The sequence below is a fragment of the Zeus faber genome (assembly GCF_960531495.2).
Source record: "Zeus faber genome assembly, chromosome: 2".
Lineage (NCBI taxonomy): Eukaryota > Metazoa > Chordata > Actinopteri > Zeiformes > Zeidae > Zeus > Zeus faber.
Genome location: NC_137189.1, coordinates 16,361,134 through 16,387,042, shown reverse-complemented (window position 1 = coordinate 16,387,042; position 25,909 = coordinate 16,361,134). Strand labels below are relative to the sequence as shown.

At 41.1% G+C, this 25,909-nt stretch overlaps 2 protein-coding genes across 6 annotated transcripts; one reads left to right on the top strand and one right to left on the bottom strand.

The window, feature by feature from the left end:
• The first annotated feature begins 44 nt into the window (after window positions 1-44).
• Window positions 45-24,553, top strand: acp1 (acid phosphatase 1). 5 transcript variants are annotated; one of them, XM_080022417.1, is made up of 7 exons: window positions 70-179; window positions 11,097-11,323; window positions 13,033-13,106; window positions 14,169-14,282; window positions 17,896-17,957; window positions 19,754-19,859; window positions 24,207-24,553. In XM_080022417.1, the coding sequence occupies exons 2-7, from the start codon at window positions 11,281-11,283 to the stop codon at window positions 24,282-24,284; spliced, it is 477 nt and encodes a 158-aa protein (XP_079878543.1). In that variant the 5' UTR covers window positions 70-179; window positions 11,097-11,280; the 3' UTR covers window positions 24,285-24,553. The 5 variants fall into 5 exon arrangements, with proteins under 5 accessions (XP_079878545.1, XP_079878544.1, XP_079878543.1 ...); XM_080022419.1 differs by lacking the exon at window positions 11,097-11,323 and having other exon boundaries at window positions 45-179; XM_080022418.1 differs by lacking the exons at window positions 11,097-11,323; window positions 14,169-14,282 and adding an exon at window positions 14,004-14,117 and having other exon boundaries at window positions 45-179.
• fam110c (family with sequence similarity 110 member C) lies at window positions 1,585-2,610 on the bottom strand (the record flags this gene model as incomplete). The annotated part of the gene is made up of 1 exon (XM_080023137.1): window positions 1,585-2,610. One exon carries the CDS (start codon window positions 2,608-2,610, stop codon window positions 1,585-1,587), a length of 1,026 nt encoding a protein of 341 aa, XP_079879263.1.
• Window positions 24,554-25,909: the final 1,356 nt, after the last annotated feature.

Genomic DNA, 25,909 nt, shown 5'->3' with positions numbered 1-25,909 from the left:
CCCCCCTTCTAACCTCCGTGTTTTGGTGGGGGCATTTTCCTACACGTGACCGAGGCGGCGCACATGTCCGTGTGTTTTGGTTTTGACTTGAGGCGAAAGTCGAAAAACACCACCGGATTAAGTCATCTCTACCATAAAGAACATTATTTTTCATGAAGGGAGTTGAGGAAAACAAAAAGGTATGTATTATTCATAATGATTGACAATGACATTGATGGAACGTGTTTTTGTTCCGTCCAATAACCACATCATGGCAAGATATTCCCACAAACTGAGTTGAGATATTATTTTAAACAACTGCATTATATTATTCTATTAAAACAATATTAGCAGGCTTGCAGCAGCAAACTGCATATTATCGACCGAAAAATCTGTTTAGGTGAGTAATCCACCCAAAATTAAAGCGTTATTTTTTTTTTCCTAACCAAATGGAAAAAAAACCCCACAAAATCCAAGGAATCCATATCTATCGACCAGCAAAATAATACCAGTTTAGAGTGAAATACTGCCCCCTGGAGACTTTTGTGTGTGTGTGTGTGTGTGTGTGTGTGTGTATGTGTGTATGTGTATGTGTCTGTGTGTGTGTGTGTGTGTGTGTGTGTATGTGGATGTGCATGTGTCTGTGTGTGTGTGTGTGTGTGTGTGTGTGTGTCGTTTTGTGTCGAGTGAGAGGTTAAGAGAGAGAGAGAGAGCCGCTTCAGTTTCACTCGGTTGACAATCTTCTGTTACTTTGTTCTACTTTAGTCTATTGCTCATACGCTCTGATCGGAAGAACCATATAAAAGAAAGAAAATAAAGTTAAAGGGCGTAAGAGGCAAACTCAAGGACAAGCTGAGGCCCCCATGCGTAAAACAGATCGCTTAAACAGACATTGTTACGGATATTGCGTAAATATTTGTGAGCATTTATTCAGGCAGAGTAAAGTTTGGATTAAGTTATGCATATCACAGTTCAATTACTGTCTCTGCTTATTACCCTGTAGAAATGCACCATTAACAATGGAAAATGTAGAGCACATTGAATGTGTGTATGTGGGAGGGTGTAAGCGTTGTGACACGCATTGCTTCTTTTCTTACATTTTCTGACACTCCCCGTTTTGCCTGGAGGAAATTAAAATCCAAAGGGAACATAATCACTCGAAGGGAAACATGAGAGACCTAAAAAGTAATTCTTGTTGAAAGGCACTTTCATGCACGTCTCAAGGCCAGAGGAGAGGAGGATAGTTTAGACATTATATAGAGTTTCAGCCTGAACAGCACCCTGAAGTACTTTTGCCGGCGAACTCAATGTTGTAATTTGAGTTCTAAGCTGTTGTGCTAAAGAGTATCTTTAAAAAAAAAAGTAAAAAGTATCTTCTTTTTCTCCACATGCCTCTAAATCACCAGAAGTGCACACTAGTAGAATACAACAGATTCAGTGTTTCCAACCTAGACCAGAAGGCGCCTTGGGATGCTTGTAGGAAAACATAACACAGGATCATCAAACAGGGTTATTGATAAAAAAATTATATTTAATCTATGAAGTACTTATCTTTTACAGAATAGTTCAACTTAGGTCAGGCCTCCCTGAGAAAAAAAAGGTCCTTCAATCGAGCTCTCTAAACTTTTTCCCGCTCTCTTTGGCATTTTTGCAACTGTAAAGCCATTTGATAATCCTGGCATTTCGCTCAATGATGGATGTGCCCTGGCGAATGCTCTCGTGAAGCTCGTCCTCCAGCAGTCCGTCGCTGTCGTCGCTGTTCCTGGAGAAGCCACCGTCCGACGAGGAGACGCTGAAGCTCCGGGTCTTGATGGCCAGTTCGTCCGAGCGCGCCGAAAAGTTCTCCTTCCCCAATGACTTGATGACCTCGCCGTCCAACCCGCAATACTTAAAGAAGGCGTCAAAGTCCGCAAAGTTTTTGGAGTACCTCGAGCTGATGTCGGAGTGAGAACGCCCGACTCCCTTGCCAGACCTCCTTTGTACCTCGGCCACTCTTTTGTGACCCGGTTTTTTTAAAACACCGTTGGGAGGACCTTGGTCTGTAGCATTACTCCGTTGAGCGTTTGAGCTGCTTCCCTTTGGGGTTCCCTCAGGTGTCCTGAGTCCTGTGTCGTTCCCTTCTGCTCTGCGTTCCTTCGAGCTAGCTCTCGCCTCGGGTAAGGGGCCGTTCTTATCCACGGAGCTAATGAGTAACTTCTGTGTTAGATTTCGCCTATTCCTCTCATTTGTGGAACCCTTCAGCACTTCACATTTCTGCCTGTAAAGCAGAAGGGAGTCGGGGCGCTTTTTGGAACTGGATCGACGCACCACGTTTTCCAGTTCCGGGGGATGTGATGGTGCTTCACCAGTAGAAACAGGCAAATTCCTTCCTGTGAGTAATTTTCTGCTGCCATTGGAGCTGCGGTTGGATGACCCGTTACTACTCACCGAGGCCGATCCGAAGCACAGCACCGGCTGCTGATTGGAGTTGACCACCTGTTGACTCTTGACATATTTTGGTTTGGTGGCGGCGAGTCTCTCCACGGCGCTAATGCCCCCTTTCACCTCACTCTCCAGTTCCATCTGCTTTCGGAGGAACTCTGGACCCTTCTGGTACACCCTGGCTGGATCCACGTCTTTGCCTGCATCCATTTTCATCACATACAAAACTCAAAATCTTCCTCTCTCGTGGGCTGCAGGGAATCCTTTTTTGGCACGGCTCCTTCCAACGACGAAGGCATCAAGATGAAAAATTCCAAACAAGCCCGTGCTTTGCCCGAGCACGTATTTCACAGGAACACTCACCTTTTACGTCGCCACAGACTCGGCAGCACTGCCCCGCCCATTCCACGCAAGGCTTGCTTTAACCAAACACAGGCCTGTTCAAAGTACACCTGATAACATCACATGTGAAAATAGTGAAAAATGATACTGCAGTGGAGGTTTTCTTTTTCTTTCCTCTACTGGTTGACATGTGGGCTAAGGTCCCTCTCCCAGAGGGACTTTTATTTATCAATATTTATCAGCAGAAGATCCCTGTTTTTTCTTATGACACATGTAGCACATGGAAATTACCCATTGAAACAACTTTCTGTTGTGCAACCCTCTGTAATGACTGCAGAAAGAGGACGGAACTGGCTTCCGGGTAATGCCACCTTTGTTATTTACCCAGTGTCAGTTTACTGGAAGAGGAAGGATTTCAGGGGGCAGCGTGTTCTACTTGTGGCCGAGGGAAAGATTAGAGAGAGAAAGCATTGATGTTTGTGCGTGTAGGTTATAATGCTCGGCCCAACGACAGCGTATTACCCGTGAGACCGCCAATCTGGTTCCTGTTCCAACTGCGGTATCCTAAGCCAATAAATTCACCAGAGGTTGATACATTCCAACATCACCATCTAAATGTAATGGGTTTAAAATGAGAGAAAAGTAAACACTCATAAAGCTTGTCTTGTAATTTAAAAATGGATTCAATAAAATCTTAATCAGAAACATCTGCATCGATGTTGAACCCAGTAGATGAACTTATAAAAGTTAGTGAACCAGTAGAGGGCAGCACTTGAACACAGTGTGAGGAAGCAAACTTTGTGTATGTCAAGGTGTCTTTGTGGATGGATGGGATGCAGTTTTTTTCATCTGCACACCAAATTGTGAATTGGCATACACCAACAATACATAGACAAAGAGACAAACGTGTAATGTAAATGTAGATTGGAAGAGGACTCTTGAGGACGGTGAGGACAAGGAACAGCAAAGGGCTTCACGAAAGGGCTAAAGAGCGAATGAGGGGACGGCTGCTGCTGCTGCTGCTGCTGCTGAGGCTTAGCCATTATCGCCCCACGTGACTCTCCGTCCTGAGAAAAAGGTTCAAGGGTCAGAAAGTTCCATTCGACACATATTCCACCATATTATGTCAGTCCGAAATAAACTAAAATCCTTCTTCAAAGCGATCGCAGTCCAGTGACCCGATCCCCGTTGCCAAAAAACTTAATCTGTTCCAAAAGTATACACTTGCCAGCCTCCTTTCCCTCGGGGCCGCTGTGTGTCTTCTGTCCTGTTCCCACACGCAGCGTTTTTTCTCTGGACTTCTTGATGAGGTGATTTGGGACACTTGTCATGTTCCTGTGCTAGAGCTCGACTTTGGGGACACTATTGTACGTTGCAAGGCTGACAGCACCACCTTTCCATCACAGATGCACTCGTGTGACCCAAAGAGCCTCTAGACATTTGGATCCTTCTGTTGCAATTCACGGCCCGTAATACAGGCTCTGTGTAATACCGTCTTAGGGGTTTTTTTTTAAAATCAATTTATTATTCATTTACAGTAGTGGATGGAGTTCTCCGACTGAGGGTACAGACAGAAAAGTTCCCTATAAACGCACAAAAACATTGTTTTCATGGGTTTTGGCTAATTAACATACCACATCTGTTGATTGCATCTATCCAACTGTTTTACTTTGATTGGCTTTCACCACATCAGCCCCAATTGTTCATCTGGGAATTGACCAATGTTTGCTTGTGCTTTATCCTCAGCTGCCCCTCCGTTTCAAATGATTAATATTTTTTGAAGATAAATTCTCAGAGACTGGGAGGTTAAGTGCAAGGCGGAGACGTTGCAAGGAGAGGAGTTCGTTGATTTCTCATGGGCACGTACACCATTTATTATCTAGAATATTTTTCCATGTTGTTCTCTGTGTTGGTTTTGTCTTTATTCCATGTTGAGCGCAGTCTGTTTCAACAAAATGAAATATGTTGAGCATTCATGGACAACTCCTCACATTTGCTACACTTTTTTTTAAAGGTTTTATTACCGTCTCTGTAATGGGAAGGTTGTTTAGGAATAATGATTGCCTCTCAAGGGTCTCTTAACAACAAAACAACACTTGGAGTAGCATGTGCTACTTAAAGGTGTCTGGGAGGTGTACTTTAGATATATCGTCTGGGATCCCGGATACGAATGATGGGAGGATAATTTAGGAACTACTGACATATTTTGTCACTCCTGGGCAGCTTCGCATGTCTTATATTGAGAAAACACAACACTGACCTGTGGCACACACTTCTTAAGGAAAATGCATTTTTTCCCCCGAGAGTTTTTTTTTTTTATATACAATTTTGTTGCAGATCACATTATCTTAAGTATTTTAAATATATATATAATTTGCATTTATTTCTTAGTTACCGATTTCAGGTAACGCATTTCACTGACATTTGGTGGGGGGGGGGGGAGTCCTGGAATAAACACTGACCAGCAATTGTGTCTTAAACAAATGAGGTTTGCATCTAGAGCTGTTTTCAACAACGCTATGAAAAAAGGTGATTCCAAAATCTAGACTAACAAAATAACAACATTTGTTTCAGGCAGCATTTGGGAATGTTTTCTCACTGTTTAACCACAGACTTGTGTTCTCTAGTCAACATATGTGACAGCTTTAGAGTGTTGTTTCTTTACACATGTTGAGCCAAACTCAACTCGACTTCATATAAAACAAAGATCAAAAGTGGCCAATTTTGATTGATAGAACAAATAATATATTATATGATTAAGATGCAATTTCACAAGTTGCGTACATAAGTCCTACAGTCCCTGACTGAATCAAAACTTGAATTCACCTGACATGAGTTGCGAAAGATTGAGTGAAAACACGGAATTCTGCATTCACCTCCAGGTCATGCCCCAAAATGTATATTGGTTTTCAGCTCGAAAGAAAATAAGGCAGTAGGCAATAAATATATGCTCTGCACACCATCCCCTCCTTTCTTACTTTTTGTTACTCCCGCCGTCTCTGCCTTGGCTCAAGGGAAGTTAGAAAATGCCGCGATGCTCCGAGCGCACTCTTAAAAAAGGAACACAAAACCCCATTCGATGTCTATGGCGATAAAAGAAGAGACGGAAAGCCACAGCGGTGACAGCGTGGACGCTCGTATCGGAAACTTGCTCGACTCTTTAAACAACATTGGTCAGTCTCTGTTTCTCATGATGTACGACGGCGAAGGGAGAAGGGACACTGGGACGACGGGGGGGGGGCTGGGAAGACAAACACGGGCTATTCCATTGACTCAGAGCTCCCCCGGGGCTCCTGCGTCCTGTTCTGCAATTCATATTTCGACCTGCTTTGTTTGAGAAATATATTCGACGTCTAACAGGACGCCGTTCCAATTGCTTCCTAATTGTGCTTTTTTCAGTGAGTCATTCACAGTAATCGGCGTCTCCTCCTCGAAACGTGAACGAGAGCGGCAGGCTCAATTAAAAATGGCTTGCAAATTGTCAGATGTGATTGCTTAAGGTATCTTTTGATTGCGATTATTGGTCAAACACAATGCGAGTATCTAATCGTGGGCGGTTATGCATGCGCTGTTAATTGCCGAGACTTATAAGGTCACATACCACTCATTCAGCTATCTATCTTTTCATCTATTTGGCATGGACTCATTTTACTGTATTGCAGAAGACAACTGCGCTCATATGGTTACTGCAGTGGCTTTAATTTATGCTTCATTTTTTAACACTTTGTTTGCTCAAATAAAACCAACCTCACCCAAACCCCCAATTACTCCCAAAGAGCCTAATACCATATTTATCATATCCATCTATCTTAGATATTGTCATGGTTAGGTATTATGTTAGTGACAGTTATGATTAGGTATTATGTTACTGATGGGTGGTTAGGTATTATGTTAGTGACAGTTATGATTAGGTATTATGTTAGTGATGATTATGATTAGGTATTATGTTAGTGATGATTATGATTAGGTATTATGCTAGTGACAGTTATGATTAGATATGTTTGTGATGATTATGATTAGGTATTATGTTAGTGACAGTTATGATTAGGTATTATGTTATTGATGATTATGATTAGGTATTATGTTAGTGATGATTATGATTAGGTATTATGCTAGTGACAGTTATGATTAGATATGTTTGTGATGATTATGATTAGGTATTATGTTAGTGATGATTATGATTAGGTATTATGCTAGTGACAGTTATGATTAGATATGTTTGTGATGATTATGATTAGGTATTATGTTAGTGATGGTTATGATTAGGTACTACATTAGTGATGGTTATAATGAAGTATTATGTTAGTGATGGTTATGATTAGGTACTACGTTAGTGATGGTTATGATTAGGTATTATGTCAGTGATGGTTATGATTTAGTATTTTGTTAGTGATGGTTATGGTTAGGTACTACGTTAGTGATGGTTATAATTAAGTATTATGTTAGTGATGATTATTAGGTATTATGTTAGTGATTGTTATGATTAGGTACTACATTAGTGATGGTTATAATAAGGTACTACGTTAGTGATGGTTATGATTAGGTATTATGTTAGTGATGGTTATGATTTAGTATTATGTTAGTGATGGTTATGATTAGGTATTATGTTATTGATTAGGTATAGGTTTTGTGTGGTTAAATTCATGGTTTAGACTAGATTAGATTAGATTTAACGATCTGAGCGTGCTAGTCTGCCCAGATTAACCCTATATTCACAAATTCAGTAACAAAACTACTGGAAAATGAAAGTGGTCCCATTTTCATCTTCTTCTTAAAAACATATTTTACATTTTCAGATTTAAATGATATTTAGATGAATGATCAAGTGAGATGGGATGAAATGGGAGTGAATTAAATGAATGAAATGTGTGCAACTTTGTTTGTTGAATGTTTCATAGACTTTTCCTGTGTAAATTAATGCAAATTATACCACGAATTATGCATGACTGGAATTGTACTTTTATTGTATGAATCACAATTTAAATAAATTTTGAGTATCTGTGTGTGTGTGTGTTGTCTCTCTCATTGGGAAATATTTGAAATTTCCAACCTCCAGGTATATGAAACACAACCAAATTACGTAGATAACGTCAATGCATGATAAACTTCATACCACTCAGTATTAATATGAATAAAATATTGCCTTTCAGACACTTGAATCCTGCTATGATGACAACTCCAGTGAAATACACAAACCTAAGCACACCCGAGAGCTTCCTTGATGAATGTTTATGAGTGTGTGGTGATGGGTCTGAGCTGCAGGGGTATGTTTGTCTGTTCGGCGTAGCGGGAGGGAAAATTTAAAGCAGAGCTCGGAAATGCAGGCGTGAACGAAGACAGGTGGCCCGAAAAAAAAAAACGATGTAAGAGCACATGGAAGAGTACCGTAGCTGGCGGCTAGAGGCAGAGGCCGAGTTGCGTTGTCACCATGCCAGACCACTGAAAGTTGCGCACGGAGGTGTTGTGAGGGATGATAACTCAAACCAGTGACGCTCAACATTTATAGGCGCAGACTATCGCATCAAAGCTTGCCTGTTTTTTTTCACACCAAGGTTCTCATTTGTGAAGAATACTAGTGCAGTGCCCGTTCAGTGCAGGAAAGTGACTCAGTCGCAGAGCCCTGAAGCCCCGCCCAGCTGCTGCACATGGCTCGCTGCTCACGTGATTATTCAAAGTTTATTAATATTACATGTGTCACGTGTCCAAATTGCACCAAATTCAACACTGCACATCCTTGGGTCCCCAGCAATACGCCCACCAAGTGCGAAGTAGATTGGATGAACAGTTGTCGAGATAATTGAAGGACATACAGACAGAGATCGGACAGACAATCCCTCCTTTATTAGTTAGGTAGATTGACCGGCTGTTAATGGCAGCGAGTACTTATAGCAGTTGCTTCTGCAGGTTGCGTTCAAGAAGGTTTACGGTTGAATTTTGGTGAACCGACGCGTCACAGTTTTACAAAGGCCCGCCTCGAGTCTTCCAGAGTTAACTGCTCAGGTTTATTTAAGAATATGAGGAAGAGCGAGTGTTTGTACGTTTTGCGCTGGTGAGCAGTGGTTTCAGTTAGCTTCTTCACTTATTTACTTCTTCACACACTCTTCCCTGTAAGTGCAGGGACGAGTGTGTGAAGTTGTTTGTCAAGACTGGCTTTCTGTGTGTAACCCCAAATTATCAGCTTAAGGGCTTTGACATCACATCCTGTGTATTATCGTATGGTCTGGAAATTCTCAAAAGCATGACTCGTTAAAATCATTCCAAGATTCACATAAGACTCTAGCTTGTTGTTTAAATGATTTACAGGCGGATTAATGTCTATTTTTAAAGACGTTGAGGTAATCCTTTTTTTTTTTATATATCCTTTACGCATACATTTTGTTAAACCAGGTTTTTTCAAGATAAAGAGGAGTGCCTTCCCTGCACTGAAACACATTCACACACATTTTAGGAGTGAAAAGTGCATCTACGATTATGGCCGATGCGAAAACATTTTGAGCCAAGTCTCACGGATACTTCATTGCGACTCAAGTTCAACCACAAATCAAGACTTGAGTTACATATTTTCATCGCTTACGGTACTCTGCCAAAACAACATCCTTTCATCACATGAAAGTATATGCAAAGTCATGAAATGTCTTCCTGCTTTGTTTTAAAAGCCAGGCAGAAGGATCACAGCGATAATAAAGAGTGAACATAAATAAATTTTAGTTGTTATTATATTTTCCCCAAATTATCCCTATCATTGACAAACAAAATCTGTAGGCCTATTCCCCTCATTTAACAGCTTTCCGCAGATACAAAACCTGGACGTTTCACGTTTTATACTGTGAAAACACACACTGGCTCCATCTGGATGTGCAAAATAAATAAATAATGGTAATAAAAACATCTGATTTGTAAACCGTTTCGATTGTTTCAACGCCAGCAAAGTCATTAAGTAATTTAAACACTTTACTTGCACTATTTGCATTCAGTCGGCTGCAGGTTCCTTCCAGCACAACACATGACTCAGCCACGCTCTGGAGCTGAATTCTCTCCCAATTACCTGTTGGACTGTGTGTGGATCCCCACAGACTTCCGATGGAGACCAACGACCTCCTCACACCCCATTTGTCCGGTAAAACGCTGTGACACCAGTGGAGTGCTCAGAATGAATATGTAAAATCATCCCGTGTGGGCCTATATTAACAAAAGTAATTTTTGTTTTACTTATTTCAGTGTCCCTGAGGCAGTTCCATGGAAAGTTGTGGGTGAAATTCAAGAGAGCTCCGTCTCACATGAGTTTCCATTTGGGGAAATTACATAAAGCTCTCATAATGTTTTTTAGAGACAAACTAAAACTTTTCCTCGGACATAGAGTAGGAAAGGGAGAGTTTGAAAGGTAAAGTTGAGGAGGGTGTTTCCTGCCTTGCAATTAAGACCTGCTAATTGCACAATAAAGAAATGCAAAATATTTCAAGCCTTAAGGAATGTTGGACCAAAGCTGATGGATTTTCACAGTAAATAGGTTACACAACAAGCTAAATCTAGAGACTCTAGAGCCAGGGACATTCTTATAACCTGCATATTTAACATTGCTCAGGGAAACGTGACGTGTGCTGTATTTAGAAGGGAAAGTACCACTCAATTAAAAATAAGTACAATATTGTTTTAAAGAATTCACACTTTAAATAAATTGAAAGATAACACAAAAACACAAAGTGGCAATAATTTTCTTTCTTGGCCAGTGAGTCATTTGTTGAAAATATAGTCATACCATTACCATGCTGAAAAAACGGCACCAACATTGTTGCTGCCGCCGATCTGGATGAAACTCGAATGACGCCATGTTTGAACTGCCCCGAACACAAATCTTATTCAGATTGTCTGCGCGTTCGTGGGATCCATGACACACGTCCATAAAGTTCTGACGTCAGTTACATCTCCACATGCTGCCAGCTTGGCGAGGACCCGGTTGTTGACCAATCACTAGTCTGCAATGCTGTCATGTGACCTGTGTGAGACGTCATTTGCGTATGCGCGCGGGTTGCGGCGATTATAAAAAAAATATATATTTTTTTAATTATTCCACAACAATGGACCGATCTGGATCAAACTTGGACCACGGCATGTTGTAACTGCCCTAAATACACATTTTATTCATCTTGTCTGTTAGTGCGGCGGCCCCATGACATCCAAAGACTACTAACGTCAGTTTTACATGAACAAAAGCAATAGCTGCATCGCCCCCTCGGGGCTGGAGCCCTACTACTACTACTACTAATAATAATAATGATAATAATAATTATAGCCTTTATCATCACCTACTGCATGCTGTATTATATATTTATTTCACTTTTTCACTTTGTTTATAGAAAACAAGATCGACCTACTGCTATGTGGCTATATCTGTAAAGAAAATAAGGAAAAAAATGGGAATCAGACGGTGGAGGTGATTGAACTCTGTACGCAGCGGACTGTGCAGTGGGCCAGACGAGTTTTGATCAGGCATAGTTAACGACTTACTGCAGCGTGACAGGGGACCCTCCAGAGAGAAACATGGCGGCCAGCGCTGGGAAGTCTGTTTTGTTCGTATGCCTGGGTAAGAAAAGTTATTGAACCGCGGTACAGAGCATGGCGATGTAAATTAACCCATACATAATTAATATGCTACATTGTGTTTTAAATTATACAAAATGCTTTAAAAAGGCCATTGTTTCTAGTGGTTTGGTTCCGGATGAATGACAAGGTGGCGCTATCTAGCTAGCGACTATGACGTCACTGTCCCATATGTTAAATGTAGTTTTTACGTACTGAACTTTGTTAACACCAGGTCAGCATGGTTATCCGGAAGATTGATTTGTAAAAAAAGACCCCATATTCGGTATTTTATTTGGCTGTCACTTCATAAGAAACTGCCATTAAGTCTTAATTGCATGCGGTCCTATACGCCGTTTTCATTGACCCCGCGTCATTAACCAAGCGTCTTGGGCGATGCGATCACAAGTGGACAGCGCTAAGTACAGGTGTAAACGCACCCAAACCGCATTGAAGAGGCATTGAGATCCGATCGCTCAGAACTAGGTCTGTGACGGTATAGTTTATTGTCTTACCGCGGAGAGAAACCAACGTATTACCGCGGTTTAACGGGGGCGGTACTTTAATATTTTTGTCAATGTGCATTAAAATAACAGGGTAAAACAGATATAGGCTTACAAAAATGCACAGGGATAACATTTCAATTAGGAATTATACATAAGGGGAATCATAAATATAATTTAACATGTGTGACTAGTCCATGTCCAGAAGAGAACACAGCTCTCCGTGCGCCCGGATATGACAAAATTCTGAGAATTCTGAGTCAGGTACAGCCCCAAAAATAATTGATGATAAATGCAGAGATCGCAGTGTAGTTCGTTGTGGTCAGTAAACTGGCGATACGAATGGACATTCACAAAAACGAACACATCGCAAGTGAACAAGTAAAAGTGACCAAGCCCATGGAATTCTGGTACTTGTAGTGTAATGCACCCACAACAGACATTCATGGATTCACACTTTAAGGTCTTGCAGTTAAATTTCTGATCTGGTGCCGCAGAATGCCACCATGTTGGGCGTTAAGCAAAATACGATTCAGTATGCCCAAAATTTACAAAGGAATCCTAAATGGTAACCTATAAGTTACCATTTAACATGGAGATTACCTAGCGGTGACCATACTTACAAATCCATAGATTGTTAGGTATGCAAGGTAAGCCAGAATTGACTTGATACCTCGCTAGTCTCCATACAAAGAGAGAACGGCAAAGATAAAGTATGACAGCCCACTCTTGAGCTCACATACAAATGTAGATTAATGAATGACTTAATGGCCCTGTGGGCAGGTTAGAAAATAACAGACACATGCTCCTCCCTTCCTTCCTTCCTCCTTTTGATTGAACACACTGTTTATTATTGTTTCAGAGATTACCAAGACCCTGGATCATAATGAAACTTAATAACCTTCAATTATATCAGCCAACACTCCATAACCATTGTTTTCTTGTTCCAATAAAAAACCTAAAATTTAACTTTACAACATGCCAGCACAGAAACCAACTATCCTGCCAGAGCAATACAATTACAATATGTGGGTTGAAAGCAGAAGGTTATACAGTTTCATTAGGTTCCAGGGTCTTGGTAACCTCTGTATTTGTTATTTTATTAAGTTATATATAAAGTGTTTTTGTTCAACTACAAGTGGCCTGAAGCAAATCTACCTGTCATGTTTGGTAATTGTAACAATTTCGTGTTTTTGCTTGCTTTTCAAAGGGAACATTTGTAGATCCCCTATTGCCGAAGCAGTTTTCAGGAAGATGGCAGTAGATGCCGATGTTGTCGATAAGGTAAGATCATGATTGTTCACCAACTCCAGTTCACACTGTAGGACAGCTCCTAACAACCTACTCTTTTCCATATGTTGATTAAATACATTTTTTTCTTAAATGATGATTGCTATATTGTTATTTCTTAAGGACATTTTAGACTAAAGCTCTGACTTTGTAGCGCTTATTACAGATAACAAGGGAGTATCAAGGGAGGTTTTGGTATTATTTTATTCTATTACATCTTTTGTTTTACAGTTACCGTCAACCAAGGTAGAATTTGAGTTAGCAGCACACGTGGAGGATTTTTATGAAACACATTTTTTCGACTATTTTTAGTAATATTTCACCCATTGTTGATGTGTATTGTAGTGCACTAATTACAAGAGAAAAACTCTTAATTACACAGTAATTGCAGCAGTTCTTTGAGGAGGTGATTGGTTTTGGTTAATATCCTTGTTTTATAATAGCACAATACTCCCTCTTACTGCTCCATTGTTATTAATACCTAACTGTTAATCTCTAATTGAGTTGCCGAAATTAACCAAGGACATTGGCAGATCGACAAATATGAATACAAATGTCCAATGGTTTTGGCAATCAAACTGGCCTCAATCTACAGTGTTAGGAAACATAAGCTTAAAAAAAGTAACCGTTCGTGAGAAAGTGGGAAAAGCTTATGCAAGATGTTAGTGGGGAGTGGTTTTGGCGCCATCTGCAGGTGCGGAGAGTCAGCACTGGCAACCAAAAGGGGACGCAGCTGCAAGAAATTGGTGAATCTCCGGCAGCTGCGTCCCCTTTCGGTTGCCATCGCTGGCTCTCCCCACCTGCAGATGCCGCAAAAACCACTCCCCACTACCACAGTGAGATATTCCATTCTGAATAATTCAAAATGTTCCCATGCTCTGCTCTGCCTAGTGGAGGATAGACAGTGCTGCAACATCCACCTATGAAATAGGAAACCCTCCAGACCACCGTGGTCTGGCCTGCATGAAGAGGCATGGCGTGCCCATGAGGCATGTGGCCAGGCAGGTATGATCTATTTAGCTAGCGACCCCTTTTTTGTGTTCTCTGTTACTGCAGTGGGTTATAGACAGTGGTGCCACATCCGACTGGAATACGGGCAGCTCTCCGGACGCCCGTGGTCTTGCATGCCTAAGGAAACATGATATTGAGACAAGCCACAGGGCCCGCCAGGTACAATAAGTCAAACAGTAAGCACAGGGCTCTATAGTTCTGTGTGTGATTTGTGTGATTGAATGAGTTGGACAGAGAGTGTACTTGTATGTGTTTATGAAAAAGAAAAAACAAATATAGTGACCACTAGCTAGATAATGATCTAGCTAGTACCCAGAACCTTGCAACGGTGGTGCCACATCAGACTGGCATATGGGCAGCTCTCGGGACGCCTGTGGTCTGGCCTGCCTAAAGAAACATGGTATTGAGACCAGCCACAGGACCCACCAGGTACAATTAGTCAAACAGTAAGCGTGTTTGCGTGTGTGTGACAGAGACACTGTACTTGTGTGTTTATGAAAAAGATAAATAAAGATAGTGAGCACTAGCTAGATAATGATCTAGCGAGTGCCCAGGACCTTGCAATCCTTCCTCTGATTTGATTGTATGTGCATTTCTGTTCTTTTCGCTGATTTATATACTCTATGGAAGGTAGGTAACTATTCAAATTAGAATCTCTTATTTAGATGAAACATAATAATTAAAACCAAAACGTTCTCTCGGGAATTATTTAAAATAGGAAAGTCACAGAGCTAAGCTTTTGATACTTTGATATTTTACACAGGTAGGATTTTGTGGTTTTGAATGTTTGTGTGTTTTGTTTCCATGAAAGCATAAAAGATAAAATTTGCTTGTTAAACTGGTATCTACATTACTATCTAGTGTGACACGTGAGTTAAGAGTTGTTATTCCTCAATGGAGCCAAAGAAGCAGTCATTTTATTGCTTGGAGCACATGCTTTCACATCTTGAGAGATTTTCTACTTAGGTATATACATGTTGTGGTTGTGCCTACCCTATTGGAATTCTCCCAGAGGAGAAAGCTATGCAAGTGCAGTTTCACCACATTGCTTTACAGCTAAGCATGCTGATGAGTCTTATGTTGCAGTGGGCCAGTTCCGTTTTCATCCTGTACCCCTGCATTGGCTTCCCGTCATTGTAGAGATTGGGATGCTCAGGGCCGCGGCCAAAATGAGCAACATTGTCAAGCTTTGTTATTCCTCTTATCACTTGTCTCTTTTTGACATGCTGTCCCCGGTTTTCACTCCCATCGCATATTTCCATCTTTCCTTCATTCTTATTTCCCCTCCCTACATCTGCCCACAGTGAACTTTACTGAACTTGTACCGTCGCCAGCCTCGAAGCAGGTTAGCCAAGAGGTAGACCAGCTACAAAGCATGTTTGTCTTACATTAAAGGGGAGCTATTATGCTTCTTTTCAACAAGTTTATAAGGGTCTCTCAGGTCCCTAAAATGTGTTTTAGAAAGAAAAAAAAGTAGTAGTAGTATTTATTTATTTTTTTATTTTTTGCTGAAAATACGTATCAGATTATGCATTCTAGCCATTCTAACATGCTTCTAAACCATTCTCTTCCAGGGCCGTCTTTTTTAGTGGGTGGGGCCACCCTCTTTAGGCCCCTAGTTCTGTGAGCCAATGGGGTTTGAGCACAAGTTCCGGGTTCTGTGAGCCAATGGGGTTTGAGCTTGACCTCCGGGTTCCGTTGTATTTAGTCCGTAAACTTTAATTGATTTCAACTTATCAGTCCACCAAAATCTGTTTCTTAACAAATTCAAGGCGAGAAATAAGCAATCCAAAGTTGCTGAATCACCAGTCATGTACAAGATCTTAATTTAAAAGTTTGTTTTGACTTTCCATGCCGTGCTTGAGCAGCAATTAATTTGCATTTGAAGCTCCAGACACGGAAACAACCCGTTGAGAACAGGAGGGGTATAGAGGCATGCTAGAATGCATAAGCTTGAGTATAATATGTGACCTTTAAATGCATACTTGAACTTTTTAAGCAAACTACCGCCATTCCACGGCGGTGACGTTTTCCTTCGCGCGGCATCGCAGAGGTCTTGATTTATTGCTTGACACTTTTATATGCCCTATGCCTTCATCCTTGCACTGTGCACAGCATTACCATATAAAGTGAAGATCCACAGGAAAAACCGCTTCCACAATTTAATCCAGCGATCCTCAGTTCATTCTGTATTTGTGAATGGAGAAGAACTGCCTAACAGGCCTCTAATTTGTAACACCTTGAAGAGACTGAACCCAGGATGACTAGCAGGACAATAAACTTTATTAAACGTTCAGTTTGCGGTTGCTAACACATGGCATTCATGATTAAAGGAGCAGATACAGAATTTTTCTGATAATTACATTTGATTGATTTCCATTTTAAAGAGATTTCCTTTCCTGTTGGCTAAACTCTGAATAGGATTTAGTAACAGTTCCTGAACATTTTTTTTTTTTTCCGTCACATCAAAAGCCTGCGCCCATGTATGCCTTGTAAGAAGGGTCATGTAAAGCCTTCAAACATGAGTTCAAGTTTGTGTGTGTGCGTGTGCGTGTGTGTGCGTGTGCGTGTGCGTGCGTGTGCGTGCGTGTGTGTGTGTGTGTGTGTGTGTGTGTGTGTGTGCGTGTGTGTGTGTGCGTGTGTGTGTGTGTGTGTGTGTGTGTGTGTGTGTGTGTGTGTGTGTGTGTGTGTGTGTGTGTGTGTGTGTGTGTGTGTGTGTGTGTGTGTGTGTGTGTGAAAGGGAAAGGGAGATTTTGATAACTATCATGTGTAAGAAAGTGTGGGATAAAACATGAGGAAAGGTTATTGTTCTCTTTTGCTGTGCGTGCGTGCATGCACCATGGAGTGAAAGGGAGATTTAGATAACTATCATGTGTAAGAAAGTGAGACATAAAACATGGGGTAAAGTGAGAGTTATTGCTCTGTGTGTGTGTGTGTGTGTGTGTGTGTGTGTGTGTGTGTGTGTGTGTGTGTGTGTGTGTGTGTGTGTGTGTGTGTGTGTGTGTGTGTGTGTGTGTGTGTGTGTGTGTGTGTGTGTGTGTGTTTATAAGGTGACTGCGGCACCTGAAGAAACACCTGATCCCGATCGCTTCTACATCTGTCGTGTCCTCCCGGGCTGCCATTTACTTCCTCTCTCTGCGCGATTTGCTCAGAATCTGAACCTAAAAAGCCTGTAAAGCTATTGATGGGAGTGGTGTGTTTTTCATTGCTGCTCCTTTCATTAAGCCCTATCTCGGCATGTCGAATATCTTGCACAACGCCCCTCCACATACTTACCATAGGTATGCTGCATGGAGAACCCTGACGGTGCAACCTCGGTCTCCCCCTCTCCACACACGCACATATATACAGAGTTCTTACCAGGTCCTTGTGTCTTAAGGGGCCTGAAATACTTGAATTTCGCCCCTTTTGTGCTGACTTGCTTGGAAAGTCCTTGAAAAGAACCATTGAAAACTTGTGATATTTGCCACGGTTTTGTTATTCAAATCGTAATGTAAAAAAAAAAAAAAGAAATCCAAGAATCACTTTTATGATAGATCGCTCTTCTTCACCTTGGTACTAATTGAGTTCTGAACTGGTGTGGATCGAGGTTCAGGCTCAGTCCACTGGCACTTTATTAGAACTGATTGCTGTTTAAGCAGCACATTATGTGGAATGCTGACTGAATGAACAGCCATGAGAGAAGCTCTACGTGTGGTACCGTGTTGTCTAACTCACCGTTGCCAAAGCTAACATTTATTTTGTCCTGTGTTTCCCCGTCTCTCGCTACCAGGTAACCAAAGAGGATTTTATCAGCTTTGAGTACATTCTCTGCATGGACGAGAGCAACTTGAGGTACAGCAAATGTGTGCGGTGACCTTGAATTACGGCGGGGGAATTTTGGATGTCCCTTGAAAAGCCTGTAGCTTCGATGGGCCACCGTACAAAAATGATACATTGAGATTGTTGAAAATAATAAGGTTGCGGTTCAGAGCCAGATCCCAGTTTGGAAAGTGTTCACGCATAGCGCAACTCATTCAAAAGGAACAGTTGACACATGACTTGGACAATTAAAATGCACCTCTTGCTTAAGATGTTTGGAGTGCATTTGATTCGGTGTCTTTTCTTGGATCAAAAAAAAATTTGCCTTGCAAAGGGGTCAACCAAGGTTGAGCTCTGAAGGACCCGTGCTTCTCTTTTCCTGTACACATCTCCGTCTGCACAAAAAACCAAGAGCAAAGCATCAAGCTATAGTCGACGTGTAGACGTCCAGGTCTCGACGATATCCTTCCTTAAGCCCTTTCCAAAGGGCAGGGAGGGCGGGGCGGGGGTGGTTTTTTGGGAGGGGGGAGGTTATTTTTTTGCTACTTTGAACGTTTAAGGATCAGTTTGAGATCACATGCCCATGGTGGAGCTGATCTATAAGCAGCTTACTGAGTTCCTTGGATACCTTGTTTTTGCTCTTTGGCGCAGGGTTTTTTCCACTTTTTCTTCTTTCTTTCAACTCCACAAGTGTTAAGCCGGCCAGTCTGAGAAAAGGAGACCTTAGCCCCGGAGAAAAGTGGAAACCGCCTCCAAGACTCTTTATCTTACAACCTGCTGTTGTGTAGTATTATTATTATTATTATTATTATTATTATTATTATTATTATTATTATTATTATTACATGGAATCAATTGGCAGCTCCTCATGTTGTAGCTGTTTGCCGAACCAGCCCAAGTTTGATCTTTCCATAGAAAGATTGGGTAATGTTTTCCATTCAGCTTCCTGTCGTTAAGCCCCCCCCACACACTCACACACACACACACACACACACACACACACACACACACACACACTTCTGTCTGGATCGCTCGAGCGCTTAGGGTCACAGTTAATCATGTGATTGTCAGTTTAATGGATTTAGCCTAATTTGAGAAAATTCCACTTTACATTGAAACCTTACTCGTTTGACCAATGCGGCACAAGTACCCCCATGGGCCCCAGTGCCCTGTTTTGTGTGGCCCCTGGTGTGGATGTGTTTCTCAATCCTACGGCCACGTCTCACCAAGTGTTCAGCAGTAACCGGAAATTGTTTCTTTACCGCCGTTCGCTACTGCACTGTAATGACCATTACCCGATCACTGAAATAAGGCCTTGCTGTGCTAATGATTCCATATGTGAACTAAAGACCAGAATTTACAGCGTGTGCTGTTTTTTTTTTTTTTTTAATCTCTCTCAAAGGCATTTCCCTTGTCTATTCAGCAGTGCTTATGGGATATATTTGTGTTTTCTTTTTTATATTAGGTTTAGTGGGATATTCTAAGGATCTAAAGTGGTCATTACAGGCCCCAGAGGTAATGCCCTTTTAAATATTGAAGCATTTTTTTTTTTTGGTCCCAAATACATAAAGTTCATTTGACCCCACAGTACGCAAAAAATTGTGAAAGAAATATATATATATATATATATATATATATATATATATATATATATATAAAACAATTAATAAAATAGGGGAAGGGTGTTCTAACACTGAATCAAATAATCATACTCACAGGAACAGTAATACACTTCAATTGCATACAGACCAGAGCACCATTTTTTTCATACATAACTCATAACTTGAACACACCCGTGTGTCTTACCTGTTTCTGTCCTTTCTACTCAGCGACCTGAAGCGAAAGGCGAATGCCGTGAAGAACTGTAGAGCGAGGACCGAGCTCCTCGGTTCATATGATCCTGAGAAACAGCTGATCATCCAGGACCCATATTATGTAAGTACAGTTTGAATGAACCTCGACACAAAATCTTTCAGACCATTTTTTTTTTTTTTTTTTTTTTTTTTTTTTTTTTTTTTTCCAAAGGTTGAATCTACCTCAAATCTGGACTCGTGTGTTGGGTTGGGTTTGGTATGTTTAATGTTTTCACGTGTAACCGATATGTTTCGTTTGTGAAACAGCTTTTTCACTACCTCCCAATGTGGTGGTTGTGCTGCGGTGTATTGCTTCTCCTCCTCCCGTTCCTCCCTGCTCTTTCAAAAGAGGAGTTTTCCATATACGATGACTTTTGATATCATAACACAGTCAACAATTCAGTTTTATTATTTAATCAGGCAAACATTTTGGCTCCAAACGTGTGCTCCGCCGTGTCAGTAACACGCATGCTCTCGATTGGGCTTTTCAAACTTATGAAATATTGTTAAAATGCGGAAAATATTATTCTTACAAATAAACAAATTGATTATAATTACCATGAGACATTAATTTAATACACTCAGTCAGTTCTAGACAGGAATGAGGCTATAATTTACACTCTGTGTCATTATTGGGATCAATAGTCAGATGATTAATACCAAAAATTAGCTCAATAAACACAGAAGTAAGTGCTCGGGGAGGGGCAGAGATCTGTTCAGGCACTGGCACGGTTTACGTGATGGGTGGGAGTGGGTCCCCATCCTAGACTCCCCAGCGACTCTGCTTTTCACAGTCTCATAAAGTTTTATGTCAGCTCTTGGCCCAGTGCACAGCATGCATTATCCCAAAATCATGATTTAGCCCCTCTAGGCATTCATATGCCAGTCACAGAGCGGCCAAAATTGCTGTCGGCGGCCTGTGTTGTACTTCCCACTAAAGTTTGGATTTCATGCTTTATGGGTCGTTCGGCTATTTACTCCCACTCCCCATTTAATGTTTTCCCGAATGTTTGAGTCGGAGGTTTTTCTGAAAACCTTTTTTTTTTTGTACTTTTTATTTTTGCTGTAATTCAATTTAAGATCAACAATATGATTTAGGGACGTTCGACATGGAAAACCTGCATTGTACATGGCATAAAGACTGCTGAAGCTCGCTTCCACTGGCTGCACGGTCCCTGGAGCTTTTGGAAAAGTTCCTGTATAAATCACATCAAGGGTGACGGTGCTCGAAAATGGAAGAATTCTTTGGACGTGGTTACTGTGCCTAGAGCCCGGTTAGCCTTATGATATGTGTGCATGACCGTGGCCTTTATGTTGGAAAGGGTCTCATTTGCCAAAATATTGACAGAATTAAGAGAAGAGTACTGGTCAACCACAGAAGTTGACGTCAATGTAGTCAGTCGTATCGCTGCGTATCCTTTTAGCGGCCTCATTAGAAAAAGTTTGCCTTTATACGTATGAACGTGCTGTGTGTCCACGAGCGCTTTCTGGAAGCCAAAATAAGTGGAGGCTTCATCGAACCGTGCAGTTTAGAGTAATGTAAATACTTTGGAGCCCTCACAAAGTCGGTTTGTGGCTTGGTGCCAGCAGCCCAAGCAAAGCGCAGCGTGTCGGGGTAAATGGAAACACAAAGTTGTCTTGTTTTGGGGCGAAGTTGGTGACAAGCGCAACAGGCCGTAGCCTCCGCACGGCCGCACGCCACCTGAGAGAGTGCTGTCAGATGGCGCTCGGTGCGCACATGGGTCCCTGCGGCACACGCTGGTTGCATGTGTGGTTTTCTACATCCGGCCAATTCAAGCTGAGCGGCTAAATTGTGCCGAATTTCATTAAAGCGGAAATGGCTTAGGTCAGGCTGGGGCCGCATGGAGGTAATGCCTTGTTGAAGCCGTGTGGCTGCATGTTTACTTTACACATCTACTCAGTATCATGCAGTGGTCATTTCTTACCATAGACATCAATAAAATTATAAACTCATTCATTAGAAAAATGTTTACCTTTGTTATGGCTTCAAACATTATAGATTAGATATAGAAATAGTTTAATGTACCTTTACAAGCTGTACATTTATACACGTATTAGCGGATTGGTAAATAATGTAATGCAGCCAATTGACTACAATGGGGTCGATTTCTGGTTTTGCCGATCCAGCCCGGGCCGGTGTACGAGCCTAAACCAGTTTGATTTCATGCGAACTGACTGAACCGGTTTTTGACATTATGAGATATTCTAGCGAATTTAGTAGTAGCCCTACATCAGCAGCCTGTGCCGAAGGCGTCACGGCGCCAAATCCAACTTGTATTGCATTAGTAATAAGCAATATGACAACGTGACAGAATATTAAGCTTGTTTTAGGGATTCTAATTCAGGGTTTTTTTTCTGGCCGATACCCGACCTTCGTTAACAGATCATTAATCGTTATCAGACAAGATTAAAATGGACTATTTAGAATGGACGACTGTCTGTGACTCGCAGACATTTTTCCATTCTTAATAGTCCATTTAGACATTCGTCGACACCATGATGGTGGAATTTACTTACTCACCCCCAAATCAGTCAATAAAATATTCCATGTTTATGTCCTCACACATGGAGTTCACTTGCAGCAACAGAGCAACGTGTCCGTTTTATTTTAGTCCCAAATATATGAAGTTGATGACATTTCTCTTGAGGGCTTTCAACATGCAGAGTTTAGTCCGTCTTAATGGAACTGTGTTGTTGGGAACTTCCAACAATGAGTGATTTCCTTCCACAGACACTCTGTGAGGCAGGCAGTACCCTGTGGACCTAGCTTGTGCATTTTGAGGACAGGAAGTAGACAGACTGCAAGCTAATTTTTAGGATAACATAACATGCAACAAGTGTATTGGCTCTCATAGCCGTCTCTCTGTTATACGCACCCTCGTCCAGCCATGTGCAGAAAGGACGCCTAAATTACCCACAATGCAATATCTTAACGCAGCAGGCCCTGTCACTACTGGCTCTGTGTACAACAGACATTGCAGTAATTTTAAATTGCCATGTTGTTTGAACTTGAACTTAATTTATATTTATTTAATTATTTAACTTGTTTTCCCCCAGATATATATTTTTCTTTCAAGAGATGTTTTTGTTGCGTTTAGAAGAAACTTCAACGGAATAAGTGCTATAGATATAAATATATAAGCTTAACAATATATATAAATATAAATAAACAATAATAAAAGTAATAATACGAATTTACACTGACCCAACCCTACTACTGACCCATCAACAAAGCACAACCCAAGTGGTCCATAAACAGAATGTGATTTCAAACATTTCAAAATCTGCTTTGATGAACGCCGCTTCCGGCATGCAATACAATTTTGTGGTTGTGAACGTACACCACAATGAAATGATAGTTACGATAATTTTTTTTTATTCCTTGAGCAAGACAGTTAACCCCACAACTACTCCTGATGAGTAATTTGGTACCTCGCATGAGCCCCTCCGCCATAGCTGATTGAATGTGCGTGTGAACGGGTCAATGTGAAGCATGTATTGTGAAACGCCTTTGCATCTCATGGACTCGAAAAAGCGAGATATATCAAAAGCAGTTCATTTCCCATTTATAGGTCAGTGGGTTAGCATGAGCTAATAAAGATCCCAGATATTTTTCCTCTAAAGTATGAGTAAAATACTGTAAATCTTGTGAGTTCTATGATATGCGGATGAGATATTGAGTCATATTTGTCGGTGACTTGAAAGGGAGAGTGGTTTTTGATGCTCAGCTAATCTTCGGCTATTGCAGGATTTTCCCAGAAGGACTTCCAAAAAAGGAATTTACTGTGTCCCTGATGAATTGGCACAGATCTTAATGTCACTCCGATACAATTTTAATCTTGATATCAACAGGTTTGCCATATTCTCACCGTCTTCGCAGGTTGTCCATGAATGTCTGTTCTCATCTCCTAATGTGTACATGTCAACATTCTGTACTATTGCTGCTTTTGGCATTAAAGATTCTTCCCAAAGGAAAAGAGTTATGCTACATGTGTTGATTCTGGAAAGCTGTATATTGGCCCAAGTGTACAGTTGGATCCATTTGTCATCTGTCTGGGATCTATTTTCTTGCACCAAAGAAATAGATGCCTCAATGTGATTAGAAAATTGAAGGTTTTAAAGCTGACATTTTATTATGAATTTGGCTTCATATTTTGTAATCACATTGAATATCAGACTCCCGTTGAAACACAGTGATTTTTGGATAAGAATCGGATTTGTATAGGAAATATGTGGGGAACACTCAGGCCGTTTTGATTCAGACCAAAATAACCCTCAGAAAAGGCCAAATGCCAATTTAATTTCAACGGTATAATTTTGTTGTTTTGCTCACAAGTTGAGGGGAGACTTATACATGAAAAACACTTAAATTGATGTCTCTTTGTTTTCCCCCTTATCTTCTCCAAAGGGAAGCGACGAAGACTTTGAAAAGGTGTACGAGCAGTGCGTGAGATGCTGCAAAGCCTTTTTGGCAAGCAATTCCTAACAACATCTGACCCCAAGCAGATGAATCATCGTGACTCTTATTGGATGAAGATCAGTAATCGCCTCGCCTCGTACAGCGACAGTGCACCGCGGCTCATCAAGCAGCCCGCTGCGGTCGTGCAGGAACAAACTTCAATGCAGCCTCTTAAGTTTTGTGACCATTTTACGAACTACGATGTACCTGTATAGAATTAGACCCCTGCTTGTCAGGATCTGAATTTGTTGTTTGTTGGTTTTCCTCCGAATTGGAGAGAAATAAATTGTGAAATGGAAAACACAAAAATCTGCGCTGTGACTTTCTTTTCAATCTCCACAGAGGAGGTTGGAGGTTCAGAGGGAAAGGGTGGAGGCCAAGACTGGGGTCAAAGTTAATGCTTGACCAAATGCTAATCTTAATGGGTATTTGGTTGGGTGTCTTGTGGCTGAGTTAATTTCTTGTCACTAGGTTTTCCTAGATTTGGCTACAACCATTAATAGATTGCATTACAGAGGGAACAGCAATTTAAAAGACAAGAGAGGGTGTCATTTATTCTCAAGCTCTTTAGGATTTAGTCTGCATTAATAAAAACTCTGGCCCAATAGAGTAGGTTCTTAAAGTGATGACGATTCTAGGTCTAGGAAATAAACCAGTAGCCTAACTTAAATTTACATGTTATATACATTTTTCCTTTTTATTTTTTATTTTTTTTTTTAATTATTTTTAATCTCTTTTAAATGCAGAACGAAATTAAACGGGCCCCGGCTCTAAATTATTAAGACTGTATAAATACCGTAGTATCGATAAGCTCCGACGTTACTTGTACTGTTAAAGGTATTGGAGAAAAATTAAGAAAATTGATTTTCTATTTTTCTAGTTTCTAACTTGCAATAAGATTTTAAGATATTCATCTAAGAAACATTTTCACTATGATCAGAAGAGACATTTGTCCTCTCGCTCCTCTCGCTCCAGTGGGGCGGGGCCGGCTCCCTCAGCCTGCCTCTCACACGGATGAGGAGACGAGGGTGCAGATCGCGCCCTGATTGCCCCCTCTCCATGCGTAATGTGCGGAAAATAAAGTGTTGATTCTGCTCTTAATTTGTTTGAAGGTTTTCTCTCTAAAAAATTATAAAATAAAGAACCGATAAGAGTACTGGAAAGTCCTGGATCGATAGGCATTATTGGTAAGAGTAGTAGTACTGTTAAAATCTTAATGATACCCATCCCTACTCGTACCCCGTCCCCGTTCCTCCAAATCAATCGACTAAAACCACACTGTTTTTAGTTGATTTATTTGGAGGAACGGAGCACGGCGATAGGTGCACATAGCGAGCCGTGTTTGATTCACGCATATAAAAATATATTTATGATTCTGCTTATTTATAATTCCTCATTGAAATGTTATCCTGCTATTGCGATACACACTGACTGCCAAAAAATACGACTGCTCGACTTGAAGAATGTCAGTCGACTGATGGGTTTCTGACCGATGATTCGACTCGTCGGCTTTCAGGTGGCAGCCCTACATTCTAGCCATTCTAACATGCCTCTATAGCCCTCATGTTCGGGACAGGCTGTTTCAGTGTGCGTGTCACTTTGAATGCAAATGAGCTGCTGCTCCCCAAGCGCCTGTTTCGTTCTATTAGGAA